Genomic DNA, 17,133 nt, shown 5'->3' on the forward strand with positions numbered 1-17,133 from the left:
TGAGCTCCCTCCAAGGCAGGACCTGGAAGTTTCCGAGCGCCGAGGGGGGTGGAGTGACGGGGCTCATGTGTGTCCAAGGCAGGATAGGGAGGGAGTGCTCCCAAGGACCCGCTCCCAGGGAGCCAGTGGCTGCAACCCACGACCCAGCACAGCTCTGGGCTCTGCTTGGAAGCCCTGAACAAAACCAGAAGCAGCTGAGGGGCAGTGCAAAGTGCCGTGGCACAATATTCCATGGCAACTATGCCAGCACTGCCAGTGCCTCGTGTCTGGGCATAAGGAATTCACCCACAGGATTCTGTTCAAAGGAGGGAAAGAGATGGAGACCTGAGCCCAAGACAAACAGAACAGACCAACGCTGGAGAATTCCAGGAATTCAGCCATGTTAGTCGTCAGCAGAGAAGAGGAAATACATCAAAGGGTACCACAGCCTTGAGTTTTTCCACCCAAGCTGTTGCAATCATCTCAATAATTCACCTCTCAGGACAAAATTTGCTTTCCAGTAAGACAGACTCTGTTTGCCTTTTACTTCCAGTCACTTCAAGCTGATTCAGCTTTGCGCCTTCTTGGAAAGAAGTCAGCAGCAGGGTTTTTCTAAAAGAAATGCAATACAGCAATTTAAACCTGCAGCCAGTCTGGCCTGTCGGGAAAAACAAAGGCAGAGCAGGTGGGGACTGCAATGTATGCCCCAAGAGTTCTGCTGAGGGAAGGAAAGTCAGGGATTTCTCTCCAGAAAAGCATGGGAAGTGTTAAACCTTGCACTTCACACATGTCGGAGTTTTCCCCACACTGAGCTCTTTCACAAAGACTTCCCCCACAATGCTTTTACAGGAGTGTAACCATTAACCTGACAATCAGATCACCCATCCTCAGATAGTTTATATTTAATGTGTGAAAAAAAAGGGAGTACTTTACAGCAGTCCCTGGAGAGAAGAGGAAGAATTGTGCTGAGCAGTCCACTGACAGAAACTGCTCCCTGGAGTTCCCTTCCCCCTTGCCTTCCTCCCCTCTCTGAGTGCAGTAACTCAATCCACAAGGTAACTGAACTCTCCTGAGGGAATCTGGGGCACAACAGGCTGCAGCTCCTTTCCAAACGAATTCGTTTCGTTTATTTATTTTAAAGTCCACTGATCATCATCATCATCATCACAAAAAAACCCCATGGGAAATGCAACTAAAGAGAAAAAAAGTCCAACCAAGACCTAAGAACCCAGAGCTATGAGCAGATGTGGGCCTGTGTGGCACGGCGCCGGCGCACGCGCGGGAGGAGACGGCCCCGTGCGCCGCGGTTGTGTGGCCAGAGCTGGGGTCCTTTATGTCAACCGCTGAACGATGACAGCGTTGAGCAGGTTGGCTTCCTTCAGGGTCTGGTTCTCATCAGTCAGCTCTTTATTGGGGAAGGTGGTCATGAGGACGAAACTGGTGGCAGCCATCGCTGGCCGAGCATCTACTATGAAGAGCCGGATGTCACGGATTCTGTCCAAAGGGATCAAACACACAGGGTGATGCTGTTACTGCACAGCCTGGACAAATGACTGCTCTCCCCAGAGCGTGCAGCCCTGCAGTGCTGCATTTATATTGCAGCTCTCACCACAGGCCACACCAGGCTATTCTGATTCAACCTGGTCCCATTTATTGAAATAGCAGCAGCTGCTTTCTGGGCTACAGACTCAGCTCAGTGTTCTCTGTCCATGTTGTCTCTGTTTCAGCTGTCAAACTCAAAGCCTCCAAACCCTTCACGATGAACAATTAACAAACTGACACTTGCTGAGCTTGTCACACACAGCAGAACCCAGAGGATTTCAGTTCCTGTGAGCAGCCACACAGTGACACAGGATCCATTTCCTGAACTCAATCAGAGAGGTTTTTGTAACTTTTTGCCCTGAGCTTGACTCTTACAAAAACTGGAGGAATGAGTATAAATGATGAGATCAGGAAAGTGAGAAGGATTTCAAGAGAGCAGTGGAATGACGCATATCTAAGCCAACTTTGCTTGTCGAAACAAACAGAATTGTGGTAAGATCATCCCTTAATGCTTCATTCAGCCCAGGGAACAGCCTCACAGAAAAGTCTAAACTGACTCAGAATAACTGAACCAGGTCCCTAATTATCTGCCATTTTCCAAAGCCTTTGGAAGAGATTCAGTTTTTTATAGGAGACATCAAGGAAAGTTCTGCTGGTAACACTTACGCTCCGAGATGTCGGATCACTGGCTATAATCTGTCCCAATTTGGAAAGCAAATCCTACCCAACAGTTAGCAACTGCCTTAAAAACACTCACAACAATTTCATTCCCTTTCACCCATGTAGAAGGATCCCCAGAGCTCCCTCTGGCATGCTATCCAGGATTTTAACACCTGCTCCACCCGTGCCCTGGCTTGCAGTGCCGTTTAGGCCCTGCCTGTGTTCCCTGCTGCGCTCGTACCTGTGACTGTGGTTGAACTTCTGGACCAGGCGCCCACCGTCAGCGAGCCGGATCTGGATGTTGGTGACGGGCTCCGACTCATCGATCACAATGGCAGAACTGGCTTTGGCTTCGTTCTCTGCCTGCTGGGCTGGCGAGCTGGTGCCCATCACCTGGGGCGCGGTGCTGCCAACAGGGAGATGCAAGGTGAGCTGTTAGAAACCAAACTCACCTGGCTGCAGGGTAGCAGGATCAGGCAGCGAGCTCACCGCCTGCCAGGCCCAGCTACCAGAGCTCCTCCACACAAGACACCAAGCAAGCTGGAAGTGAGAATTTTTGAGTCAGCCAGTTAGCAGGAGCTTGTCTAGAAGTTCACCTCTACCATCCCCTTTGGTACACCACGGGTCCTCACACCCACAAGGTAACAGGAAAGTGTGACTTGGAAACACTGCTCCTACGCAACATACCGTGGAGGTTCCAAACCAGGGATCTGCCTCCTGCTAGGGGGAAGCTGGGCCACCTCACAGTACACGTCAGTGAGCCTTGTTTCCTTAGAGGAACACCTCCCATCCCACAGGCACCCAGTGCCTTTCTTTCAGAAGGATGAATCACAAGAAGGCTCCACCTCACAAGGCTCAAGTGACTCTCTCATATTACACGTAGTAAACCAGTGTCACCATTTTCTCACCTGCCCAGCTTTTGTCCTTCTCCAGTAAAAGCTCTGAAGACACTTTTAGGTTTCACATAATCCTCATCACGGTGATCTTCCATGTCCAGGTTCACCTGTCCACCCCGTGCTAACCTGCGCAGCTCAGCCGGGACTTCCCTGCAAAGAGAGTGTCCTAAGGCAGCTGCCTGAAGCAGCAAGGCAGGAATGTATGGACAAAAAGCCCAAGACCTCTGGAATTTCAGGAATCACAGAGAGCCTTTGCTTAACTGACAGGGTAGTTGCACACCTCCCCACTAACAGACACAAAGGTTACTTCTCCCTGGCCCTCACGTGCAGTGATACAATGCATCAGAAATTCTCAACCCAAATATGAACATGTTTGTTTACGTCAAACTCTCAAGGCTCCACAAAGACCAAACCCACTCCCTGTTTACCTGAACCAAATGTTCAAAATAAGAGTAAATAATTTCTTGCAAGAAAGCTCAGGTGAAATGTGCCACGGATTCAGAGGCCTGGATTCCACAAACACTTGTGTTTCAGAGAACAGCTGTTGCTTTTCTCCCCTCTCACTGCGTACCCTCTGCGGATATCATCGAGGAACTGAGCATTGGACGGATCCTGATAGCTCCTCAGCTCTCCGCTATCCAGACTAAATCCACTCTTCCAGAGCTTCAGTACAACATGCACCTGCAGCAGCCCCAAAAGAACAATCAGCCTCACTGAGCATCTTGATGACAAAAAAACCAGACACGAAGTAAAAAGTTCCTGACAGGTAGAGGAGCTTCAAGGTGCAGAAAACCTTCCAGCCAGGTTTCTCCAGGCTAAGGGAAAAACCCAAAGCATTGGCTTTTATGTAATGGTCAGGTGTCAATTCCTAGAAGGTGGCACCACAGTCCCCTTTTGGATAAACATGGCTGAAGAGCCAAGAATGTGCTGGGTGAGGAGCCTAAACCAGTCTCCCATCATGGCTATGACCTTGTTTGGTCACAAACCAAGCACAAGGGAATCTTGTACTGATGCTGTCGGCTCAAATCTATGGATATATATTGGATATATGTAACAATGGATAAAGAAGAGTTAATTTCCCAATGCACTTTGCACACTATTTTTCCCAATCTGCACTTGTAAGAAAGGCTCAGATTCTTAATTAAAAGATCACCAGAAAACTGCTTACCTAAGACCTAATCATCTATTATTTTCTACTCAGAAATCCCACTGGAAGCAGGATTTACCATATTTCTGTCCTTGTGAATTTCTATCAAGCTTTGTGACTCTTGGGGCTGGCAAGCTCAGTAGCTGGAGCAGAGAAATCCCTGGGGTGACAGCTACAAACCCGAGCAGAGATACTCACATCCTGAGAAGAGTTTGGTCTCCTCTCTCCTGCCACGTAAGCCGACTCCTCCTCTGGAGTAGCCCCAAGGCGATACCCTCCCCCTGCAAAAGGCTGTGAGAGGGAGGCAGGCACAGGGTTACAGAACTACACAGACCCAACAGAGCTTCTTCCCTGTCCCCAGCACCCCTGTGGGTGAACCGGGGCTTCATGGCATCAGCAACATCTACTGCCCTGCAGGCAGTGACAGCTTCAGCAAGTTAATGTGTGGCACAACAGAGCAGCTTTTCTTGCTGCTGTGACACACAAAATGGAGCTGCACTAAGAGAGGAGTCCAGACTTAGCTGCTGATTCCAGGACTCCTCGGTACCAAACAGCTGGCACGCTGGAGCCTTAACTGAAATGGGGAACAAAGGAAGAACTCGTCCCTCCTCACCTTTGGCTTGCTTGTCTCACCACCGCTCTTGGCCGTCCGATCGACCGCCACCGCGCCGTGTTCCTTGGCTCCCTTGAACAGATCCTCCACCAGCTCGTTGGGGCTCTTCTTCCTTGGAGGACCCACGATCTGCTGGCCACTTCTCTCTGAGCCGCCGGCATAAAACCTGACAGAAAGCACGCGGCTCCTGGTCAGCCCTGCCCGCTGCCTCTGCAGGACCCAGCGGGTGGGACCACAGCTCACTTGTGCTTGTGCAGCTCAGTGAAACCCCTTGGATCTACAAGCACTGCCTACCACCAGTGTGTCTCCCACGGCAGCCACGTGCAAGCTCCTGTACTGCAGAGACTTTCTTTTTATGTCAATTGCTGTAAATTACCCGTGGATCAATGGCAATAAAGTGGTAACAATGCTTAGACCTGGGAAGAGGAACAGCCCTGAGGGACAAGCCCAGTTTTAAACACCGCTACCAGCTCGATTACCCAGCTGAGTAAGGCTTCCAGCAAATCTCTGAGCTGTCAGAGCAACATCCAGCCGGAATTCTGAGGGAAGGCACACGTTCATGCCACACAAAGGATGGATCTCAACTGGAAGCAATGGATGCACAGTCAGTGAAATGCAATTAAGCACTTCTGGAAGATTGGGTTTATTAGCTTCCAGATGGCTTGTAACACAGAGAGTGAGCTCCCAGCTGCCTGCAGACCACGGCCCATCCAGGCTGAGCCACCCCTTCAGATACATCAGTTCCATCCCATTTACCTTGCCTGTCAACCTTAAGGGTATTTAACTACTTAGAGCTGACATTGTAGGAGACTGTCCTACTAATACTCTATGTTCCCCCTGGAAAGGGGCCCTACATTTTTATTTCTGCATCCACACTCCATAACTTTACCCTTAAGCAACACTTAAAAAAAAAAAAAGAACCCAAAACCAAAACCCCGATCAAAATAAATCCCCAAAACCGCAAGCAGTAAGAAAACCAATCCCTGCATAATTCCCACATTTCCATTCCCTATGGACACAAATGAGGATCTGGGCTGTTTTCTATTCTTACCTCAGGGCTTCCACATCCCACTTTAGGCTTTCTCTCAGTGCTGAGAGCTGGTGCTTACACGGCTGAGCACGTGCTTGTGCACAGGCTTTGCACTGACAAACCTTCCCTGTCAAACCTCAGATGGTTCATTACACGAACTTCATAGCCACGGAAACCCGTTTTTTCAAACAAGCTGTACACAAGCAGCAAGTCCTCCCAAAAGGAGAGGGACAAACACCCAGCATTTGAGCCTTCAGCTGCTAACTTACCGCTGTCCCTCCTCCTCTTCATCATCCTCCTCCTGCGCATGCACAAGGTCTCTGAACGAGGTTACTCGATGGTCACTGCAAAAATCCAGCAAGAAGGATGTCAGCCTGGAGACACATTCCCAGCTGGAACATTCCACACTGACACAGGCTCCTTCTGCAAGGTGGGCTCTGTTCACCAACACCTGACCCGAGAGCACTCTTCCTTCAAGATACAGCCAGTAACTCCTCTTTAGAACTGGGCAGCATTCCCTTACCTCAAAGGGATTTGGTAAGGTAAAATTTGCTTTTTTGTTTCGTAAAATGCTCAGCTTGATCAGCTCAGGTGTCACAAAAAATGAGAAAATATTCTTCCTGCAGAGATACGATCTGCTCAAATGAAAGGTCACCAACAGACTGTTTCTAATGTCAAAAGATAAATCAAGCTTTTCCTGAGCAATGAAGCAAGTTTTCCTAGCTGATCTCTGGCTTACTTGTGCAATAACACCCACGCTTGTGATGTACACTCAGATTTTCACAATTTCTAAAGAGCCACACAACGTCAAGCAAACCTAAACACAAAGCTACTTCTCCTGGAAATTAACACAATCAGTGCTTTAGAAAGTTTGTGTTTTGTCAAGTTTCCAGCATGGAGCTGAAGCTCCCTCCTCACCTGGCTCCAGTGCCTCTGGATATGGAGCTGGGTGTGGGCTGGGGAAGGGTCAGGATGTCCTCATCACCCCCGTCCTCATAGAAACTGGCGAGTGCAATCTGGAAAGGAAAACCACCAAAGCTCCTCAGGAAAAACACACACAAACGACCCAACTGAAGCACCTGTCACGCTGGACCTCCTAAGGCACCTCACACTAAAGACACTTCATGTCATTCCCCCTGCTGCAGGTCCTGGCAAAGACAAGGCCTCAGGAGGTTGTGCTATTTGGCTGTGTCATGGCAGGACACTCACTGCTGCCGGGATGTCACCCTCCCTGTCAGGGAATGTCAGGGCCCTTCCTCTGCAGCACTTATACAGCGGTTATGCCAAAATTAGTTCTGAAACAGCAGCTTTTGTGCCATCCATGAGCAGACTCGGAGTTCAACACAGCCAGTTTGAGGAGAAGCAGGGACAGGAGCAGGTCAGAATGGCGGCTGACTCCCCCTCAGCTTGTTTGCTGACAGCGCCAACAGCACAGCACTGACAACCTGACCAGCATTCCAGGAAAACCTACACAACCCCGGCAAACCCCAGACCCACCGTCCCTCAGCTCGCGCTAGAAAGTGAACGAGAGAAGCAGGAGGGGCCTCAGTCCCAACCAGCCCACGGCCCCGCCGCAAGGGCTGAGCCCGGCGACGGACGGGGGCGAGGCCTGAGCCTGCGGACACCGACCTCCGGCCCAGCGCTGCCCCCCGCCAGCGCCACGGCCTCCTAAGCCGCGGCCCCGCCGATCCCCGCGCCGGGCCGCGGAAGGCGGAAGGCAGCGGCGGAGGTACCTGGAGGTCCCAGCCGGCTGACTCGAGGAAGAATCGCGCTCGCTCCTCCTCGGCGCCGGTCACGGCCACGAACTCCCTCAGCGCCTCCTCCCTGTCCGCCATCTTGCCGCGGTGCAGCACCCAAACCCCGCCGGGCCGCCCCGCACCGCCCCCGCGTGCGCCGCCAAACCCGCCCGGCCGGAAACACCCGGGGCGGCACGCGGCGCCCGGCCGGCGCACAGCGGCCCCTGTCAGCCGGGAGGTGCCACTGCGCCGGAGTGAGGGCCGGACACCGGGCACCGGACACCGGACACCGGGCACCGGACACCACCGGACACCACCGGGCACCGGGCACCACCGGACACCGGGCGGCACCGGGCACCGGGCACCACCGGACACCGGGCACCGGGCACCGGACACCGGACACCGGACACCGGGCACCACCGGACACCACCGGACACCGGGCACCACCGGGCACCGGGCACCACCGGACACCGGGCGGCACCGGACACCGGGCACCACTGGGCACCGGGCACCACCGGACACCGGGCGGCACCGGGCACCGGGCACCACCGGACACCGGGCGGCACCGGACACCGGGCACCACTGGGCACCGGGCACCACCGGACACCGGGCACCGGGCACCACCGGGCACCACCGGCCACCACCACACCGGGCACCACCGGGCACCGGGCACCACCGGGCACCGGGCACCGGGAACCGGGATGGGCAGCACCGAGCCCCAGAGCAGGGCGGGTGTAAGGCCACAGGCAGGGCCGGGACTGGTGACACGGAGCAGCGCGCAGCAGCCTCTGCATTCGTTTATTTCCACGTTCACATGACACTGCTGGCGGTGGCCAAGCCCTGGGACCCGGCTCGAGGAGGCAGGGACTGAGACGGAGCAGGATAGGGCAACAGCCCCTGTGCTCTTCTCTTCATGCGTTTGAAGAGGAAGAACAGGAGACCACCGAGGAGCCCCTTCTCCAGCAGGATACAAATCCACAGGAGGACAAGGCTGGACAGAAGGTTCGCACCTGCAATGGGACAGAGGATGTGAGCGACCAGGGCTCAGGGACAGGCATCCCAACCCACAGCAGGGAGCCTTTCCTGGGACTTTGAGCTTCCTCAGAGGGTGACACCACACAGCTGCCCTGGCAGGCACCCCGTCCCAGCAGCTCTGACGCACCCTTATCCATCTGGGACCTGTGCCGGGTTGGAGATCCACAGGATGGCTGAGTAGTTGACAGGGGCCTGGGCATCGTGCACCACCACGCAGGTGATCGTGGACCCGTTTTTCTCCTCTGTCGCTTGCACCTCCACCTGGCGTCTCAGCTCGAACAAGCCCCGGGGCAGCTCCGATGGCCGGGAGATGTTCTCCACCTTTATCTCAACCCCGTTCTCCAGCCAGGAAACAGACATATTTGCCGGGTAAAACTCCTTCATGTGGCAGGTGAAGGTCACGGTCTTGTTCACCTCGACGGGGCTCGGCTCAGCACGCACTTCCACACTGGGGGGAACTGGGAAGAGAGGCAGAGCTTGGTGTTTGGCATCTCCAGCTCTGCTGCCCACAGGGCGCCCTGTCCCTGCCCCAGGATCCCCTGTCCTCCTCCCAGGGCCTCCAGCCCCACAGGAGCGGGACACCCCAGTGTGAGTCCCCCAGCCCTCACCTCGCAGGGTCCTGCTGAGCTGGTACGTCCCACGCAGCGGGGCCGGCAGCGTGGAGTGCTGCACCTCACAGATGAGCTGCGAGCGGACATCGTCCTTCTGCAGGGTCACCATCACTGTGCTGGACACGTTGTAGGATTTCACCGGCCATTCGGTGACCTGAGGCAGCTGAGCCATCATGGGGTCCTTGTTCTTGAACCATTTCACCCCAATTTCTTTGGGAAAGAACCCTCCAGTCGTGCAGGTGAAAGGCACCGACTGCCCCGGCATCGCTCTCTGCTCAGGCCCGGACACGAGCGGGGGGCTGGGTTTGGCTGTGGGGAGAAGCACGGGGCCATCAGGCCACGCTCTGCCCCCTGCCCAGCCCTGGCCCTGCCAGGAGCAGGGTCTCCTACAAGGGCACGGCGATGGCCCACGGGATCCTCTCCTGGGGCAGCCCCCGAGCCCTTCCACATCCCTGCCCAGCCTGAGCAGACCCCGCTGGGCTGGTTCCCAGCAGGAGCTGCTCTGGGAGCCCCACTCACCTTGCACAGACACCTCTGTGCCACTTCCACGCTGAAACACCTCCTCCACACCAGTGACTCCCCTGACAAACTTCACGCAGTAGTAGGTGCCCATGTCCTCAGGCTGAATGTTCCTGATGTGGATGGTGAAGTCTGTGTTGGACCCAACCACTGCTCTCATTACATGGGGTAAGGAGGCTCCTGTCTGGTCATAGACCATCTTGTTCCCACTGCCCAAGCCCTTCAGCCACCTCATAGGACCCAGTTCAGCAAGTCCGGATATGGTGCAGTTCAGGGTGAGCGTCTCTCCCGCTGTCACCAGCACCTTGTCCTGGGGCTGGTGCAGCTTGAAGTTCTGATTCACCTGGGCACCCACACCTAGGCACAGCAACAGAAAGGTTTGCAATTGACAAGGGGCCCCAGGGCTGGGGCACAGCACAAGGCATCATTAGACCCTGGCTCTGAGCCAGGGGACAGAGAGATATTCCTGTCACTTGTCCCCCAGGCTGCTGGGGACTGCAGGATGAGGAGGGCCCAGACTCTTGCTGGAGTAAACTGAACTCCTCATCTGGAGATAAAAGCAAGCTGGAAGGGAGGCATCGAGAGGAGATCCCTGGATACCCACAGGCACAGGGAAGGACTGCCAGGCCAGCAGCGTGGGAAAGTGTGCATGGGGCTGTGTGATGGGGCTGTGCAGGCCCCACTTACCCGGGTCTCTGCAGAGCAGGAGCAGCATCAGGCACATGAGAGGCAGTTCCTGCATCACTGGAGCCATGGGTATTCCCACATCTTGGGCTGGGCTTTGCTCCGCTGGATTCATCTCTGTTGGACTCTGCTGGACTGGGCTCAGCTGGCTCAGCTGGACTGGGCCTAGCTTAGAGGGGTGCTTGGGCTCTCACCCAGGAAACGGGAAGGAAAGGAGCCACTACCAGCCCAGTTCCCCCATGCAATCACATCCCATTTGTTTCTCAATGTCCACATCATCTCCTGTCACAAGGCTGGTCCATAATGACGATGTCCACCCCACTTTCCCCTCAGATGTGTGCCCCGGCCACGGCCACCAGCGCTGAGCAGTCAGCGAGAGGGGCCCCCGATCCGGCACACACACACACACGTGGCCAGCCTATGGCTCAGCACCCTGAGGTGCCGGGGGACGCCCAGCCCTTGCCAGCAGGATCAGGGTGCAGGATGCTGTCTCTCATGGGTCGGTGGTGCAGACCAGGGCTCGGGATACACCGAGCGTCCCACATCCCGAAGCCCCGGTGCTCCTGCCCCTCACCGAACCGGGGAGGACGCAGAGCCGCTCCCCGTCCCGAGCCCAGAGCAGCCCCTCGGCGCCCGGCGGCCCGGGAGCGATGCCAGCGGGGTCTCGGCGGGGTGATGCCCGCCGGGGGGTGATGCCCGGCGCCTCTGCCGCCCCCCGCCCGCCCCGGGCAGACACCAAAGCGTTAACCACCCGCTCGCCTCCATTTCCTGTCCCGCTTCCCCTTTTCCTTCCCGAAGTTTGGGCAGAACCGATGGCCACGGCAGCAGCTCCGCGGCCAAGCCCCGTGCAGCGGCAGCTCTTGGGTGAGTCGGAAGTGGGGCCCCCCAGAGCCTCTCGGAGCTCCCCTGCCCCGTCTGTCCCTGGCCATTAATGCGAGTGGACGGCAAAGATAAACACCGCTGGGGGGGGCGGAGGATGGTCCTTTCCCCGACCACCTTTTGGTGTCAAACCGTCCCCGGGGGTGCAGAGCATCCCCGGCACCGGGATAGGCAGAGCCGAGTCGAGCTCCGCCGAGCCGCTGCCGAACGTATGGGGGGCTTTGGGCAGGAGAGGTTTGGAAACTGGAGGGGTTTTGGGAGGCAGGAGGGGTTTTGGGACACGGAGGGGTTGGGAAGCTGCGCTGGCCTACAGGGCTGCACATCCCTGCCCAGAACACTGGCTCCTGGCAGGCTCCTGGCAGGCTCCTGGCTGTGAACCCCAATTCCTCGCAGAGCCCCAGTGATCCTGGCTGGTGTGGAACAGAGCCAGGGTGTTAATGTTTAACAGCACTCAGGAGCTTTTCCTGCCAGGAGTTCCCCTAGGCTCCCTCTGCACCTCTCTGGCCTCCAGGCAGCTGCAGCACCTCCTGCAAATGACAGAACAGGATGTGGATTTATCAAATCATAGAATCACAGAACTGTTTGGGTTGCAAAAGCCCTCTGAGATCCTCGTGTCCAATCATTAACCTAGCACTGCCAAGGCCACCACTAAGCCAGGTCCCCAAGTGCCACATCTACATGTCATTTAAATCCCTCCAGGGGTGGTGATTCCACCACTGCTCTGGGCAGCCTGCTCATTTTTGAGATTTGCCCCTTGTTCATCTTGAATCGGGTTTCCTCCCTCCTGGTGCCTGCAGGTTGTCTCTGCCACATCCCAGGGTGTCTCTCAGCTGTGAATTGGGGGATACTGGGGCTTCTCTGCCTGTGAGGCAGCCCTTGCCTCGCCCCATCACTCATCCCTGAACCCTCCTGTCTCTGCCCAGGTGTGGGTGCCCAGGTGGCTCAGGGCTTTGAGCTGCAGCAGCCTCAGAAGAAGGTGTCAGTGGCTGTGGGGGAGATGCTCACCCTGAACTGCACCATGTCTAGACTCGCTGACCCTGGTCCTGTGAGGTGGCTGAAGGACTTGGGCAGTGGGAACGAGACCGTCTATGACCAGACAGGGGCCTCCTTACCCCATGTGACGAGAGCAGTGGTTGGGTCCAACACAGACTTCACCATTCACATCAGGAACTTTCAGCCCAATTATGTTGGCACCTATTATTGCGTGAAGTTCATCCAGGAGAGCACTGGGAAAGAGGAAATGTTTCGGCATGGAAGTGGCACAGAAGTATCTGTGCGTGGTGAGTGCAGCCCAGCGGGACGCTGCTCCCAGGAACCCCATCCCACAGCTCCCACCCTGCCCACGGCAAGGTCCTGCTCTGCCCCACACCCACCACCCTCTGCTCTGCCTCTGTCTCCACAGAGACAGCCCTGGTTCCTGGCGTGGTGGCTGCAGCTGTGGTGCTCTGCTTCCTCCTCCTCCTCCTCGGCCTCTTTGTTGCCCTTTGCATGTACAGGAGGAAGCGCCAAGGCAGGGCGGGCAGCCCGTGCCCAGCTGGGACAGTGGCCGTGGGCAGCTTCTCATCTGTCCCTCTGCAGTGCTGTGCAGGGACCCCTGGCACCCCCAGGTTTGTATTCAACACCTCTTCCTTCTGCACTCTTAAATGAGTAAACTGTCTTATCCACCTGCTTTATCTTGGCTTTCCTGTCTGGAGCAGAAATTTGCCGCAGAAAAAGTCCTTTACTCACAGGTTCACAGTTCTGTTGCTTCTCTCTGCATTTCATGGAAGCACACGGCAGGGAGCTCCCTGCAGCCCCTCACCATGTGTCTGAGCCCAGCCCAGACATGCAGACAGCACTTGGTCCCTACTCTCTTCCTTCAACAGGGGCATCCTGCTGAAATTCAGGAGGGGAATTGAGGGCTGTGCTGGGTGGGTGGGGACTCGGCTTCCTTTAGTTCTAATGGCCATCCTTATCCTTCCCCTAACAGTGAAGTCCTGGATAGAGAGAGCTCCCACCTGCCCAGCCAGGTAAGAGTGAGCTGTGAGTTTGGGGGAACACATCCCATGCTGATGCCCCAGCTTGCAGGAGCTCTGCAAGACTCTGGGGCCAGGGTGGGCAGCAGCTGCCTGCATGTGGTCCCTGCACACTCTGCACCATAGCACGGGGCCACCTCTGCAGCTGTGGCATCACCAGCCTGGCTTGAACCTGTTGTCCTGTGCAGGGCCAGGAGGTGGTCTCGGTGATCCTCGTGGGTCACTTCCAACTCAGGACGTTCTATGGTTTAGGGTTGTTTTTGCAAGCTTTTCCTTGCGGCAGCATTCCCCATTTGTGTGCACTTTTGCAGCAGAGCAGCAGGGAGGAGAACGACATCCACTACGCCGACCTGCAGCCCCTGCCCCCGGCCCCGCGGCGCAGCAGGAGCTCGGGCACAGCCCCCACTGAATATGCCAGCCTCAGGGTAGCTGCCAAGTGACGCGTGGCACTGCTGCCCTGCATGGCCAGGAGGAGGAGGAAGCAAGGACGTTTCTGCAGGGCACAGTAAAGAAGTGGAGCTGTTTGCATGGCACACCCCAGTCTCAGCTCAGCTCACCATGCCCCCCACTCAGGGGAGTTCTCCCAGGATCTGGAAGCCCTCTCGACCACAGGATCAGACCGTGAGACCAAGCACCTCCGCCTTGTGCAAGCTGTTTGGTGTTGATGACACCAGGGGGACCTCACACATGCCTGGATCCACCAGCATGGGCCTCCACTGGCCCTTTCCCAGCTAACAGGTCCATAATTTGTGTTACCTTGTCACCACCCTCATTAAAGCCAGCAAAGAGCCGTGCTGTCCAGTCCTGCTTTGCTCAGAGCAAGAGCAATAGTGCCTGTCCCACAGGGTCCTGGGGGGGTGTGTGCCCCCCACAGCCCCCCTGTGCTACTGCTGAGCCCCCTGGGCAGCTCCCACCTGCCCCAGGCAGCTGCCCCAGCCAGGGAACCTGCCCAGTCCCATGAAACCTGCATCTCCTGGCCAGGCAGGGGGAAGGTCTCAGGAACAGCCCCTGGTGCTGCTGCCCCAGGCTGAGGCCTAGCCCTCGCCCACCTTTCCCTGCCCTCCTCAAGGGGCTTGTGATGCTGTTAAGGCCAGGGCAGCTGGTACCAGCCAGCCCTTCTGCCCCTTCCCCTGGTCAGTGCACATCTCCGGCTCCAGTCCCAGCCAGTCTGTGCACATCCGCTTCACGCACATCTTCTGCTCCTGCACATCTGCCCCATGCACATTCCCTGCTTTGTGCCCGCGTGTTCGGTGCCCACCTCCAAGGGGAGCGGGCCAGTGGCAGGAAGCCAGAGGGCAGAGATGGCACTGGCAGGAAGCTGCGGATCACGCTCCACACTGGGCACTGCTGCAGCCCCCAGCAACACCCAGTCACCACATACAGCCCCCCAACCACCCATCTCCCCAGCTGTAGCAGCTGAGCTCCCACCACGTGTGGCTCCAGCAGCCCCCTTGGCAGGAGGAACTGAGGCCAAAACAGGCTTTCCAGGCAGAGGAACCTGCTGCCAGCACCACTGCCTGTGACCTTGAAAGCTGATACAGTCGCCAGTTTTCAGCTTTATCTACTTTTTTTCTGTGAGATGAGAAAAGAGAAGTGAAACAAGACAGTGTGACCCAGGGGAGTGGGGCTGGCAGGGAGATCCTTGAGGGGACAGAATTGTCATGGGGGGGAGAAATGCCACTACGGAAATTCATTTGCACAACTGAGTAAGAGTCCCCAGCTCTGGGGGTGTGAAGTGGGGACAGTTTGGGCTCAGTTCTTTCTCAGGGACAGCTTGGGAACACTCAGCACCCTGTGGGTATGGTAGTTGGTTGTCAGTTTGCCAGGTCAGAGGTCTAGCACCTGGTCTCAGCCTGGCTCCCTCAGTGGGCGGCTGTGGGGTAGAGGTGCTGGGATGAAGCCTCTCCCAGCATTGCTTCCCAAGTGGAGCCATGGATCATTTCCCAGCTGAGGCAGTGGCTGCTCTGAGCAGGACTTGGGTTGCCTGGTCTCTGTGCAGGACAAAACCAAAACTGGCAGAAAATCTCACATCAAGGCTGTGAACACGAGTATGTAAAATACGTGGGTGGGACCAAAATCGGGGATAGACCTCGAGGACCAGGGGAAATGAAATTCAAGGGGATTTAGGGCTTTTTAAGCACTGGGCTGAATCAGGAGGGGGGAAATCCAGTTTGATAGGAGCATATGCAAAGCAGGGAGTGAGCAGAGCCCCAGCAGAGTGCTCTGCACCTAGGAAAGGGCCCAGGTCTGCAGCTTACTGCCCAGGGGAGGGATTTGGTGGTTATTAAAGGAAAATCCTTTAAGCCACCAGCCCGGGGTGTGCCTGCAGTGAAAGCACAAACAAGCGCCTGGGCACGGACACAAGGTAGGAGCGTGCCGGGGGGCAGAGCCTTGCTCGGGGGGCAGCACCAGGCAGTGCTGGGGTCATGGATTCACTGCTCATCCATGCTGTTTTCCTGGTGCTGCTGGCTGTCACATCCCATAAGTGACCCGCTCGGTGGGTGCATGTGGGAGGTCAGGAGCTGCCATGGCTGAGGGGGACACAGGGCAGTGCTGGGGTTGGGACTGGCACCCACCAGGCTCCTCCTGCCACAGCTGGGGACTTTAGTGCGGAGCTGAGGTGGTGCCTGGATGGTGCTGGGAATGTTGGTGTCCCGGGGGGAGAGGACATGCAGGTTTGGGGCTGTGCATGGACACTCTGGGGCAGTGCCGTGCCAGGTTTAGCTGGGCTGGTCCTCGGCATGGTGTGTGAGCCTGGTGCCAGGACCTCACGTAATGGCAAAGCCAAGGAAAAGGGCTGGGGAGGCTGATCTGGGCTGCACTGTGATGGGTTTCTGGGCAGCCAGGGGATGCTCAGGGGCTGCCCTGGCATCTGATCCGCTCCTGATGCCGAGAAGTGGGAAACATCTCCTGGAGGTGCCAAGGCGAGTGGGCTGGCAGGGCCTGCCGGGCAGTGGTGTGTGCTGTGGTGTGTGCCGTGGTGTGTGCCATGGTGTGCCGGGGAGCCAGAGTGGGAAGCGTGGGGCTGTTCCAGGAGCTGACAGGGAGCATGAGCCTCCAGCAGAAAACACAGAGTAACAGAGAGCAATTAGCCTGGAGAGTGGCTGATGGAAGGGGCTGGTCCTGGCAGCAAGGGGAGGGGAGCAGTGATTTAATTAAGGCCGAGGAAGAGCATGGTCTCGGTTAGTGCATGGGCTGGCTGAAACAGGGGGATGCAGGTGTCTCCTTCGTGTCCTGGGGGAGAGGAGAGGGCTGGCTGCACTTGTGGGGACTGGGACAATGCTGAGCTGTGCTGAAGCCAGGGCTGGGCAAGGAGAAAAGGAGAGAGACAGGAATAAATGCCTTGTGTCCTGTCCTGGGGTGCTCCAGCTCAGTGATGAGAAGCAGAGACACTTCACAGTGGCAGTGTCTGTCACTGAGGTGGGTGCCCAGGGAATATTGTGTCTCCAGGAGCAGTCATCGCTCCAGCTGGTCTCCTCGGGTGTCTGACAGGGCAGCAGCTCCAGCCAAGGGCCTGGTTTGTGACTGTGTCTGTTCAAGACACCCTTTTGCCCCTGCTCTGTCCTCATCCCTCTCCTAGCTACCGTGAGACTGTGGTGGCCACAAGCCCATCCCCAGGGAGAGACAGGCCAGTCCCCTTCCACATCAACATCACCCAAATAGGCACAGGTCTAAGAGCATCCAATGCCACAGGGCCCCCACGATGCCACAGGCATCCAGTGATGGCATGGGGAGCCTGTGATGCCATAGGGACCCCATGATGCCAAGGGGACCAGGCAATGCCATG

General features: G+C 56.6%; 3 protein-coding genes across 3 annotated transcripts; 1 reads left to right on the forward strand and 2 right to left on the reverse strand.

Moving 5' to 3' along the window:
* Positions 1–1,083: 1,083 nt before the first annotated feature.
* On the reverse strand, positions 1,084–7,726 carry NSFL1C (NSFL1 cofactor). Its single transcript, XM_069034163.1, has 9 exons — positions 7,601–7,726; positions 6,786–6,883; positions 6,137–6,211; positions 4,838–5,003; positions 4,423–4,515; positions 3,649–3,758; positions 3,090–3,227; positions 2,423–2,587; positions 1,084–1,473 (listed from the first exon to the last, which is right to left on the reverse strand). Exons 1-9 carry the CDS (start codon positions 7,700–7,702, stop codon positions 1,311–1,313), a joined length of 1,110 nt encoding a protein of 369 aa, XP_068890264.1. The 5' UTR covers positions 7,703–7,726; the 3' UTR covers positions 1,084–1,310.
* A 687-nt stretch (positions 7,727–8,413) lies between these two features.
* Positions 8,414–10,681, reverse strand: LOC138120961 (signal-regulatory protein beta-1-like). Its single transcript, XM_069034087.1, is given in 6 exon segments — positions 8,414–8,613; positions 8,694–8,703; positions 8,762–9,096; positions 9,247–9,558; positions 9,769–10,125; positions 10,456–10,681. Coding segments are annotated over 6 exon segments (1,326 nt in total). The 5' UTR covers positions 10,568–10,681.
* Positions 10,682–11,238: 557 nt separating this feature from the next.
* On the forward strand, positions 11,239–14,136 carry LOC138120864 (signal-regulatory protein beta-1-like). Its single transcript, XM_069033914.1, has 5 exons — positions 11,239–11,316; positions 12,255–12,611; positions 12,734–12,938; positions 13,301–13,340; positions 13,658–14,136. The coding sequence occupies exons 1-5, from the start codon at positions 11,265–11,267 to the stop codon at positions 13,784–13,786; spliced, it is 783 nt and encodes a 260-aa protein (XP_068890015.1). The 5' UTR covers positions 11,239–11,264; the 3' UTR covers positions 13,787–14,136.
* Positions 14,137–17,133: the final 2,997 nt, after the last annotated feature.

The sequence above is a fragment of the Aphelocoma coerulescens genome, chromosome 20 (genome assembly GCF_041296385.1).
Source record: "Aphelocoma coerulescens isolate FSJ_1873_10779 chromosome 20, UR_Acoe_1.0, whole genome shotgun sequence".
NCBI classification, from domain to species: domain Eukaryota; kingdom Metazoa; phylum Chordata; class Aves; order Passeriformes; family Corvidae; genus Aphelocoma; species Aphelocoma coerulescens.

Bases quoted from the DNA above. Each gene is read 5' to 3' on its own strand.
- NSFL1C (XM_069034163.1), bottom strand. From the start codon at position 7,702: ATGGCGGACAGGGAGGAGGCGCTGAGGGAGTTCGTGGCCGTGACCGGC. The intron at 6,884-7,600 runs GTACCTCCGCCG...TTTCCTTTCCAG, and splicing joins CAGCCGGCTGGGACCTCCAG to ATTGCACTCGCCAGTTTCTA. The intron at 1,474-2,422 runs GTACGAGCGCAG...CCCTTTGGACAG, and splicing joins AAGTTCAACCACAGTCACAG to AATCCGTGACATCCGGCTCT.
- LOC138120864 (XM_069033914.1), top strand. From the start codon at position 11,265: ATGGCCACGGCAGCAGCTCCGCGGCCAAGCCCCGTGCAGCGGCAGCTC. The intron at 12,939-13,300 runs GTTTGTATTCAA...TTCCCCTAACAG, and splicing joins GGGACCCCTGGCACCCCCAG to TGAAGTCCTGGATAGAGAGA. The intron at 13,341-13,657 runs GTAAGAGTGAGC...GCACTTTTGCAG, and splicing joins GCTCCCACCTGCCCAGCCAG to CAGAGCAGCAGGGAGGAGAA.